General features: G+C 47.8%; 1 protein-coding gene across 1 annotated transcript in view; it reads right to left on the reverse strand.

Moving 5' to 3' along the window:
* Nucleotides 1-12,193, reverse strand: part of LIPC (lipase, hepatic) — a 132,379-nt gene that overhangs the window by 30,698 nt on the left and 89,488 nt on the right. The window contains exons 3-5 of the mRNA XM_005883287.2: nucleotides 4,104-4,291; nucleotides 1,386-1,568; nucleotides 535-652 (exon numbers count right to left, since the gene is read on the reverse strand). Of these exons, the coding sequence (XP_005883349.1) occupies nucleotides 535-652; nucleotides 1,386-1,568; nucleotides 4,104-4,291 (489 nt within the window). The remainder of the gene's footprint in view (nucleotides 1-534; nucleotides 653-1,385; nucleotides 1,569-4,103; nucleotides 4,292-12,193) is intronic.

Consider the following 12,193-nt stretch of genomic DNA (forward strand, 5'->3'; position numbering starts at 1 on the left):
AGGTTCACCCTGGCCGTGCTGGCGCAACAAAATTTCCGAGTTGGTGTAGAGCTCGGGGTGAGGTTTTTGGTGCAGAGCTTCCTCCCTCAATCCAAATGGGTCCCAGAGTAAGACCCACGTGTTTCACAAATGTGGAAACTGAGGCACAAACATAGCTGATGTTACAGCGGAGGTAGTGCTGTGGTTTTTTTAACTGGTTCAGGTTAGGCTTTTTAAACTATAGGTTGAAAAAGAAACTTTCCTGCTACAAACGTGTACAGAAGGTCTACTTTTCTGATCCTGTTTGGCCTGACGAGGCGAGGCATTTGTTTGAGGGAAGGCAGTGGGAGTGGAGGCTGCGATTTCCGCCTTCTCTCGGAACAGCTGCCTATGGCGGTGCTTACGTTTCACACGGCGCTCCCAGTCCTCCCGTGAACCCCAACACAGCGCCAGGGAGGGGGGGCGTGTTCTTTGTGAGCCTGTCGGAAAGCATGTGCGTGCCCCACGCCCCGCGCAGTTTGGAGACGACAGTGGTTAGTCATCAGGCATGGGTACCTGTAATTCTCCCAATCTTGTGCTTCCCGCCGATGTAGCTGCCAGCAAACCCCGAGACGTGCGCGCCCAGGCTGTACCCGATGAGATGAACGTTGCTTCGGGAAAACGGAGCCGATTCCTGGAAGGCAGGGGAGACGGCTGCAGGCAGGGAATTGCTGCCTGGATATAGGCCTCCGTGGGTGCAGCTTGTTCAGGCTCCCACCCTGTTCTTTGTACCTGATCACAAACGAGTCGCTTCGTTCACACTCTGGTTCCTCCCCTTGGGGACTCCATCCTCCCTCCTTTCAGGCTCAGCAGCCTGGGCCCTGCCTGGTGCTGCTGCCGCCTGCCTGCCCGTCTTCCCCGGATATGAGTGCCCTGCAGAAGCGACCCCACCTGTTCATGTGTGTGGGGTTAGGTGGTTGCCAGGGTGTGTTTAGATCCCTTAGTGCAGGGGTCCTCAAACTTTTTAAACAGGGGGCCAGTTCACTCTCCCTCAGACCGTTGGAGGGCCGGACTATAGTTTAAAAAAAAAAACTATGAACAAATTCCTATGCACACTGCACATATCTTATTTTGAAGTAAAAAACCAAAACGGGAACAAATACAATATTTGTATTTGCATGTGGCCCGCGGGCCGTAGTTTGAGGACCCCTGCCTTAGCGTGTCCAAGGGCTGAACATAAAAGGAATAGTGAGTGGGGAGGAGAAGAATAGTGGATGGGGATGGGGTGCAAGTGGTCTCGGTCCCGGGCCTTCCCATTCCTGGGAGTGTGGCAGAGAGGTTCTCCTGTCTGGGCTGGGGTTGGAGACCAGCTGATGCACTTGGCCTCGGAGGGGAAGGGAGAGGAAGGGAGGCTGGGCAGGTCTTACCTCCAGCCACCGGAGAATTGCCGCGACCTCCTGGCCCACGAGACGGGTGTTGCGGACGGCGATGGCGTAGTGGTTTTGGGCCAGGCTGATCCAGTCTGCCAGCGCCACGTTCACTGGCTGGGCCAGCTGGGACTTCAGCGCGGCCACCATCTGCCAGATCCAGTCTTCCAGCAAGCCGTCCACCTGCCGTGGGCCCACAGGACCGTCAGCATCACCAGGAGGGGCACTGATGTCCTCTTTCTCCCTATCCACCCCCTTTTCTTCTCCAACTCTTGCCTAACACTGGGTCCTTCTCTCCAAGAGAAAGGGCTTGGCAAGGGGTTTCCCAGCCCCGGTGCTGAAATGACATTTGGGGCCAGATGCTTGTATGCTGTGGGCTGTCCTGTGCACTGTAGGAGGTTTAGCGGCATCTCTGGCCTCCATCCGAGATGCCAGCAGCACCCTCTGTCCCCAGTTATGAAAACCAAAAATTCTCCTGACTTTGCCTAATACTTCCTGGGGGCTACCACCTCCAACCCCCAACTGAGAACCACTGTGTCAGCATTTCCCTATTTTAGGACTCGCCCAGCCTTGAAACAATGGAAACATTTGTGTCAATCGGGTACTGAAAGCGGACATCTCCTTCCAGCGTTGGCAGCCACACCAGCCCCTCCCTGATGCCTGCTCTGCTGTACCTCTGAGTCCCACCCAGGTCCCCCGCCCGCCCCCGCCCTCACTGCATCCTGCTTGCTTTAGGGACTAGCACCAGGAGCCAGAACATAGAAGGAGCTCAATAAATATTTATGGGGAATTGTTCTATGTATGCACCTTGTTTGAGAACCAATTTGCAGGGCACTTCTGACGGGTTCACAGAGCAAAGACATTTATGCTGTGTCTTAAAGGATAACTAGGAGTTCTCTGAGAAGAATGAGGGTGGCAGCTGGATGTGGTGGTGGTTGAGGGGGGAGGTATCTAGAAGGAAGAGCACGGGCAGAGGTGCAGATGGCAGAGGGGAAGCCTGGTATGTCTGGGAAGAGGCGAAAAGGAAGGTGTGGTTGAAGACTAGCCGGCAGAGGTGCAGAGCAAAGCTGATGGCTTGGCATGTCCCCCGGGGAAAGATCCATTCATTTAGTAAAGATTTCCCCAGCCCTGGCTGGGTAGCTCAGTTGGTTGGGCCTCAATCTATGTTAAGTCCCTTCTCTAGGGGCAGAAAAGTCCCCCACCACTTTCCTTGCCAACTCCCATTTCTCTACGGGGACCCCTTTAAATCCTGGGGGGGAAGTTGCTGGCGGGCTGCAGGAGCCTCTGTGCTATTCTGGGATGGCAATAGAAGCCACCCACCTCGTGGCTGCACCCACGTGGCAGCATGTGGCGCCCTACTCCCCTCGGAGGCCAGGCACGGGGTCTGTTTGGTTCATGTGCGGTTGCTAGCCTGCGCGTGGCAGGCTCTGGGAGAATGCGTGTTGAAAGAGCGGTGTGGTAGATGGGCCTCTTTTGTTCTCGAGAGCAGACAGATGAGGGTTTCAGGAGAATTTCCAACTGGATGACAGGGGAAGGTTTCCAAGTCATAAACCAGACCCCCGAGTCCTGGAAGTTTCTTATTGTGCATTTAGCTTGAAATTGTGGGCGGGCTGGTAACCAGGAAGTCAGAATTCCCGCTTGGAGATGAGGCCTCACTTAGTTTGACTTCAGTTATTGCCCACAATATTCTCTTCCTTTCTTCATGGTAATAGCATTCTTAGCATCGCTAAAGGGCCACACTTCCTCTGAGAGACTACACATGTCTCAGCCACCTTTCCATCTAGGTATGGCCCATGGATGCAACTGGAGGCACTTCACAGATGCTTCCGGGAGGCCGACCTAAAAAAAGCACTCTTTTATACCAAAGCCAATGAATTGTGTACTTTAAATCAGTGGTTCTCAACCTTCTGGCCCTTTAAATACAGTTCCTCATGTTGTGACCCAACCATAAAATTATTTTCGTTGCTACTTCATAACTGTAATGTTGCTACTGTTATGAATCGTAATGTAAATATCTGATGTGCAGGATGGTCTTAGGGGACCCCTGTGAAAGGGTCATTCGACCGCCAAAGGGGTCACGACCCACAGGTTGAGAACCGCTGCTTTAAATGGATGCATTGTATGGAATGTGAATTATATATCAATAAAGTTGTTAAAAAACCCTGCTCTGACTCCTTTGTACGCACCCTTTGCTATCTGGAGTAAAGATGTGACGGCTAGTGCTCTCGCTGCCGTCTGGGACTTACGAGGACGAGGGCCACATTGAAGGCAATGAGCTGGGTCCTTGAGGACGTCCCATTGCCCAGTTTTGGATTACCTGTCTCTGGGTTGTTATGTGACAGAGACAACATTTCACTGAGAGACGATGTCCTTGGCTTCCTACCTCCTCTTGCGAGTCATGCAGCTTCACCTGCATGGACCGCAACCCCTGTGGGCCCTCATGTGCTGGGTGACCTCTCTGAGTCACATTTTATCACCTGAAACTCGGAGATAATGATGTTTCCCCTCCCGGCTTACTCATGGAATTGAGATCATCACTGAGATAGTGTGTGGGGAAGCACTTGGAAAATTAGAATGTGCTTTACAAAAATTATTATGCATGAAGCTGTTATCACCAGCTCCCGATCTTTTTATTAGAACTGAGCACACGAGGGAGGGAGGAAAAAAAAAAGAAAATGTAAGAGCAGAGAGCAAAAAAGATGTGTCAGCATTTCCTACCGACCACCCGTGGATGATCATCACCAGCGGCAGGGAGGCGTTGAAGCCGCACTGCTGGAGCGTGTCTGCGCGGTGGAGCTGAATCTGACAGCCCCTATCAGTCGCCCCTTCAAAGAGCAGGAACCGGGTCTTCGTCTCCTGCAACGTTTCATTTTTTCTAGCAGCTCGAGTGCTCCTTTCAAACGGCTCTGCAATAGAAGAGGAAGGAGGGTGCTTAGCCCGGCCTCTCTCCCACCTCTGCCGGCTCTGGGACCACCCGCAGGTTCTGAAGAACACCGGCCAATGGGGTTCCTGTGAGGTGCTGGAGACAGTGATGAGCCACAGCTTTGGGGGCCCCCAAAGAACATTTCCAGGGGAATGACCACTTCTGGGAGATGATGGAGGGTGGCCTAGGAGGACCCAACACAGAGGTGGGAGGGCCATCCCTCATCCTGCCATCCGGTGACCCTAGGACCAGCCCGTCAGCAGCTAGAGTAACTGGAGGACACTAGGCATATGGGAGAGGCGATAGGGACAGAGGCTCCGGGAGGACGAGGATTTCACCCCAAATCCCACTGCCAATAAGTGGCAAAGTCGGGATTTAAACTCACGTCTCTCTGGTGTCTGGCATATAATCAGCAGCTACGTAGGCCTGTGTGGTTAAAATAAGGACAGAGTGGAGCACTCAGCACTTTGCATTTTTGATCTGTGAAACCCTTTCTGCGAAAATTTACCCCAGTTGCCCTCACAGGGCCAATTCTGTCTTATATGTATTTACTCTGGATTTAGCTGGGAGGATTAGGAATCGATGGATGGGCATGACATAGAAGAAATTTTTTTTTTTTACTTTGAGTAGTTCACAAAAATTCATGGTAGAAGAAATAGAAATGAAGAGAAAATAAAGGCAGTACAACCTTTACAAAGACAGAAAATGTAAATAGATTAGCACCCTAACACGCACAGTATGTGATCCTCGCAGGCTGCTGGAGATGGGCCACAGATTTTATCCCGAGCTTCCTATTGGCCAAAGCAAAAAGGGAAACAGGAGCAGTTATAGGATTCATGGCGTCTAGTTGCTCACACTCTCCTGAACCTGAAGCCCAAAATAGTTTCCTTATGGGTTACTGTAAAAGGTCACCGGGCGAGGCAGAGGCCATTTCTTGAGCATCGTTCCCACACAGTCAGCAAGTTTCACGTGGCTGACTCTGAGAGTGGTCTCCAGGCCTCACTGGAAGCAGTGGCTGCAGCGCCAAACAGCATTTACGTCACAGTGAATCTCTGCGAGGCGCTTTACTGTAACCCAGCAGTAGCCTCACGATGGAGGGAGGCAGGGCCACTTTGGGTCACATTTGGGGTGGAAGGAGTGGAGCTCTGGAGCCTGCGTGTCTGAGCCGCCATGACTGTCTGGTTGTCCCTGTTGCAGAACACAGAATACTGGATCCTCCTCAGCCACACCACGGCTTCGAGAGCTCACTGCTGTGGCCCACACCCACACCTTCACTGAAACCCCTCCCCCAAGCATCAGCTCCACACAGAGCCAGCTCTTGGCTGGGCATCTCTACCTGGGGACAGGTTGGTCACTGCAAACCCAGAGAGGCCAAACTGGGTTGGTTTTCGTTCCTCCCAACCCATTCTTCCTTCTTTCTACATTTCCTATTGTGGTTTGTAACACCATCATTCATCCATGCAATTTCTCAAGCTAGGAAGCTTAGAGCTGTCCTGAGATGCCCTGTCGGTCCCCTTGGCAACCCCCTGGGGCCATCAGGATTATATCCCAGCTGCCTTTGCTGCTGGGCTGGTCTAGGACCATATCTTTATGTTGTTGTGTTGGTGGTATTGTAATAGACTTGTATATGTTTTATATTTAATTTGTTTACTTATAGAATTAGTACATGCTAGGCATATGTATACAATCTGAAAAATGCCCAAGTGAATAAAGAATCTCACTATTCACAAAACCACACAAGTAATATTTGGAGTATTTCCTCCCAACTGTTTCTTATACAGGTGTTTGTTTCATGGGTACTTATGTGGAGTGTCTATAACCGAGACCATATTATGTGAATGGTTTTCACCTGGCATAATAATTTCTTATAGCATTAAGATTCTTCAAAAATGTGCTTTTGAAAAGTGGCATAGTTTGCTTACTTGTTCCATTTTTGTTGGACATTTAGGTTGTTTCCGGGTTTCTCCTTTTTTCTATTACAATGTTCTGATGACCATTTTTATACATAAATTTTTCTCTGAATCTATGAGAATTTTCTTAGTATAGATTCCCAAAAGTAGAGTCATTAGCTCCTTAGGTGTGATCTTATTTATCTCTCTTTTTATATGCATATATATCTAGATTGATTTTTAGCACCTTTTAAGCTAATATTTATTTAGGGCTTACTCTGTGCCAGGGACTTTTCTCACATTCTTGTTTGTATTAACCCAATTAAGCCTCAGAGCAAGTCTGTGAGTGAGCTGTGAGGACACCTCACATTCTGTTATGAGTGAGGAAATTTCTTGCAATGGTATTCAGTAGGAGCAACTCCCTCCCCAGGCACGTCTTCTGAAATCATCATTTTCTCGTGTCTTTGGAGAAGATAAAGACACACCAATGATAACAATCTAGGGGTATGGAAGGAGACTTGCCTTGGGGTAGTGACCACACAATACATTATACAGATGATGTGTTATAGAATTGTACACCTGAAACCAATACAATTTATTAACCAATGCCACCCTAAGAATCAGGGATGAGGCGGTGGTTTTGAGAGACTATTAACTACGGTAAGTGGTCAAATCCCTTGAGGGAGTCAGCCCCGTGTCATCTGGAAAGTGAGGTGACAGGCTGGGGAGGCTTGGGGTTCCCTCCGTGTGATGGCAAGATCCCGAGGCGGCAAAGCTTCCTCACATCAGCCAGAAGAAGCTGGGTGCAGCCATTATGTTTCTAATATGACATTCCTTGCAGCAATGATTTCTCTATTCCTAAGTGAGCCCTCAGGTTTGAGGGGTCCTAATAGTTCATACAGGAACAAATGATTTCATTTTCTTTTGGGTAAGGACATCATTAGGTGGGTGGCTGCAGGCAATGAATGAGCTGGCACAGGGGACAGCCAAAGGTTCTGCAGTAGAGGCCCCAGGAGTCAGGCCCTGCCTTCTGCCCGGGATGCCTGGGCTGGGGCCTCCACTCAGTTCAATGTTTATCCCCCCCTGCCCCCCGCCAGGTGCTGCTGCAGCTGGGGACACAGGTGCCTAAGACAGGAGCCGCAAGCATTAATATGCCCCAGCTGTTTGTGAAATATCTTCACATTCGTGCTGTAAATTGCTAATGTGTGTTAGTGTGTGTGTGTGCATGTGCGTGCATGTGTGTGTGTGTGTGTGTGTGTGTGTGTGTGTGTGTGTGTGTGTTGATTTCCTTTTATTAATTCAACTACTGAAAATATCCTCAGACCTGGGACTAGGGGAGAGGGCCTCTGCTCAGGGTGGGACAAACCTGAGATAAACACAGCCATAGCTCTGACCTTGGCTGCTGTGGCCAGGCCCACGATCCGTGCATATCAGCACTGACTTCGTAGTTTCTAGGACGACTCATTCATCCTTCTTTCTGCCAACACTTCCCGAGTACCTGCTCTGTGCCAGGCATTCTTCCACAAATGAAACTTGCCTACAGCTCAGTAGATTTTGGAGCAAGTATCAGGTTTTCTTCCTTATTCTTTAAAAAATGTAGTTGGTGCACAAAAGCGGAGTAACAGCAGAAAACAAAATGCTAAAAAATACACTCGCATCCTCATCATCCAAATGGATTGGCTTTTTATTTTCCTGTATTCAGAAGCAAATGTATTTTTCATGTAACTGTGCAGCTATAGCTTGCTTTTTGCTTTTTTTCATTTCGCATTACATAATAAGAATCTCTCCATATGCCTACAGTGTTCATACTCGTCATTTTTAAAGGCTGAGTAATATTCCATATGGGACTGTTTTGTAATGTATGATTCCATTTCCCTCTCTGGGACAAGCAGTATGATTCCAATATTTCACCCTCATAAAAAGAGCTGCAAGGAACTTCAGCAGAGAGTTTTTCCTCCCAGAGAATTATTTCCGCCAGGATGAATCACCTAGTATGGAATTACTTGGTTAAATGGTGAGGTCGTTTTGCTGACATGGGAGTTGAAGCAATCTTACAAGTCAGTCCCTCACAGGGTGTCAGCCACGATTATTACCGACCTAAGAACCCACAAGACCCACACATTCTCATTAAAGGTGATGACGGGGTGCTGGAGAGCAGGTGGAATTGGTATGGCAGGTTAAAAGGCTGTTTATGTGGCTATCATGTACTTTTTGCTAGTAACTCAGAATTCCTTATTTTATTCAATCCTCATAATGCCCCCACAAGTCGTTATCCCAAAAGGAAACTGGGTCTCAGAGAGAATAAGTGTCTTGACTAAAGTCACAGGAAGTGACTGAGTTGAGCCTCATGACAAGAGCAGCTCCTCTGCAGTCCAGGATGTTAAAGTCGCCCATTGGGACAGACTCATAAACATCCTTTGCTAGGCCGTCGGCACCCCGCTGGAGGCTCGCTGACCACGAGATCATTGAAATAGGTCTTTCACAATTGAGCTCCCAAGGTCTAGATCTAGAACAAGCATGTCAAACTTGTGGCCCGCGGGCCGGATGCGGCCCACAACCAATATTTTTGCAGCCCAGCCAATATAACAGTATGTAAGAAACATTTTAATACAAATTTTGTAACTTAATTTTTACAATATCCTGTTATACATAATTATTAATAATTAACTACAACATTCACTAATGATTACTATAATTGTGTTGCATTCATTTCCCTTACGCGTCTTTCGCGCAGGCGCACCATTTCTCTCCACTAATACTAGCAGCGAATATTTTAGCAGCCAATGGCCACGTCATTAGTCTTGGACTGACTTGTTTGGTGTGCGCAACAGGAAATATTTCGCTTTCGGAGAACAAGAAAAATAGGTTTATTTGTGTTACGCTTATTAATTTGTGCAGTTATTCAGTGTGTCTGGTAAATTATTGTTCAAGAAAAATGTTTAATTTTTATAATTTTTATTAAAATGTTCTATTATTTTATGCTAACGATTACTCATTTATTTCAGCCCTCTGTATTCAGCATGTCTCTATCGAAATAAACCTACGTTTTTATGAAAATTGAAGCTTTTGTTTTCTTGCGGCCCACGTAAACTTAAACCTTGTTTATTTGGCCTGTGTTAGCCTTTGAGTTTGACATGCTTGCTGTGTGGAGGACTGTGTGTGGGGAGCAAATTACATATTGTTTACAGTAGCAAAATTACAGTTATGAAGTAGCAACGAAAATAATTTTATGGTTGGGGGTCACCACAACATGAGGAACTGTATTAAAGGGTCATGGCATTAGGAAGGTTGAGAACCACTGGTCTAGAGCATGGCTGTGTCAAACTGCCTTTATGTGCTGACTTAGAGCTCAGAGCCTGAAGCAAAGGCATGTCACACGAGGCAAGCAGCTGAGCACGCTAGTGTTTGGGTCTGCAGCATCTGCTTGCAGAGACAGTGTGGCCTTAGACACATCGGACTATTTAGCTATTGGTGGATTACATGTGACTGTGTTGACAGATCGTTGTGAGGCCCTAGTTAACTTGTCCTGGTTGATCTTGAGCAAGTCATGTAACTTTCTAGGCCTAAATCCTCATCTGGAAAGTGGGGAGTTTGGACCAGCCGGATCTGAGACCCCCATGGTGACAGTGAGATGTCCTCGGCCCTTGAGTCAACTGGACCAGAGGTCAAGACCTGGCTTTTCCCCCAAACCAGCTTGGCTTCAGTTTCCACCTCTGGAAAATATGAGGTGGGGTGAAGATGCCAGAATCCCTCTGGTTCTGAGGTGTGTGGGTCCTAAGTCTGTCCTATCTCTGACTTTCAGTAAATAAAAGATGCCAGAGAGAAGTGTTTTTGAGGCCAGAGTTAATCAGGCAAAGAGAAAAGTGAGAGTCGGAGCTGGGACTCCGGGCTCTGTTCCCATGGGACACTCCCTCCTGTGCTGGAATCTGAGCCGGACGCTTTGCAAGGATAAACACTTGCAGCAGGAGGAAAGCAGCCCAAGGTTACTCTTTAAGGCAAAGTGAATGGTGTGTATGGAAATGGGAGTGAATACATGGAATATGCTCTCTAGGGCAGGGGTTTGGGGGCTCCCTAAGAGGAAATGTTCCTGACCCACCAACCCCCAAGTGTCCCCGAGGCTTCCCTGTGTGGTGGCTGGGGCTGAGAGGGCGGGTCATTGGCCTCTCTTAACCCTTCCATCTTGGAGACTGAAAGCCCACAATGACCCCATTCATTCATGTATTCATTCGTTCATTCCACCACACATTTAGTGAGCACCTACTATGTGGTAGGATGTGCTTAATATTGCAGAAAGACTGTGCTTTTAAGAACTTCAGCGTTTACTATGCTGGAGGCAAGTAAATAGACAATTGTTACACAGCTTGGTAAGTGTTTCAATGAGTGAATAATAGTAGAGGCACCTACCCAGCTATAGGGTGGCTGGTGTGAAGGCAGCCCGAGTACCCTACTGGTGAGTAATGTCACCAATTCCCCAGATAATCTTGGGGATTCCAAGTCAAAGGCCAGTCCTGATGGGAGGGAAGGACTATAAAATGTGGAAGATGAGCCTCTGTGTGATCAATATGTCACCTCAAGGCTCACAGAACTTGAGGTCATGGCTGTAGCCTATTTTCCTGAGACTCTTGGAATCCCTCATCTCCCTTGAGACCCCCCTGGGATCTATAGCACAGCTATTTTCTGGCTAAAAAAATTAAACTAAGACCAGAATCCCAGTTCTCTATCTCACTATCCATACAAATAGGTCCTGACTGCAAACCTTCTCTGGACATGTGCTTTTATCCTTGTTCCACTCTCCCTGAGATCTTCTTTTGGACCCATGTTCTCCCTTCACACCTGTGTCTGGAGGCATGGCTGTCTGCCCCCTTCAGACCGTGGACATGTACCCCAACAATTCCTGGGGCTCCATGGAAAACAATGGCAGAGGCAGAGGCAGGATAGTTTAGTGGAAAGGGCACTGGCTTTGGAGCCAGTTGGCTCTGTATTTGATCTATCATTTGTTAATGAATAACTCTCTAGTTATTAGTTGTGTGACCTTGGGAAGCTCACTTAACCTGAAAGCTTCACTTTCTTTCTCTTAAATTGCAAATATGATAACTGGATGAAACTCAGTGAAACGTCTGACACGGAGCTTGGCATTTACTACTTCATTTCTCCATCCTTTTAGAACTTACCTACGATCTCTTCCATTTCATGTCTGACCCAACATAGTTTCTTCCAGATACTTTTTGGTACTTATCTACCGAGGTCGTTGCCGGCCTATTTAGTACCTTCCTGTGAATTCTGTGCACCTCCCGCAGGCAGTATATTGCATGTCTTGGCAAGAGTACTGTGCCTTTGTGCCAAGAAGAGGAAGCCCCCTCCTTGGGGTGAGGATTTCAGCCTCCCTCTCCCATTTGTCCAGCTCTTTTGGGCAGGAGAAGTCTATCGACCTTATGTAGCAGCTCTGGAGACTACTAGGCTGGGTCTCTGCCTCTACCAGCTGGGCTGGGTGCGCCAGCCATGCCACCCAAATTAGGCAGCTCCAGGAGCCAAACCAGCCTACAGGTCAATGGGGAAATCAATCTCTGACTGAAAAACACACCCAGCCAGAGTTCTGTCCTTAAGCCACTGCTAAATGAATACTTCCCTTTCAGGATCTCTTATGTTTTACCTGATCTTCTATATTGGGGGGCAGAATTCTCCCATAGCCATAAGCTAAACATCCCCAAAGCAGCTGATTCAGCAGGTCTGGTGAGGCCCGAGAATCTGAATCATCCCAAGGCGGCATATCATTCTGAGAATAACTTGTCTAGTGGTTAAGAATATAAGCATTGGATATCCCTGATGAATATAGATACAAAAGTTCTCAACAAAATATTAACAAACCAAACTCAACAACACATTCAAAGGATCATACACTATGATCAGGTGAGATTTATATCTAGGATGCAAGGATGGTTCAATATACACAAATCAATTGCTATACCACATGAATAGAAAGACAAAAATCATATATA

This window comes from Myotis brandtii, unplaced genomic scaffold (assembly GCF_000412655.1).
Source record: "Myotis brandtii unplaced genomic scaffold, ASM41265v1 scaffold781, whole genome shotgun sequence".
NCBI classification, from domain to species: Eukaryota; Metazoa; Chordata; class Mammalia; order Chiroptera; family Vespertilionidae; genus Myotis; species Myotis brandtii.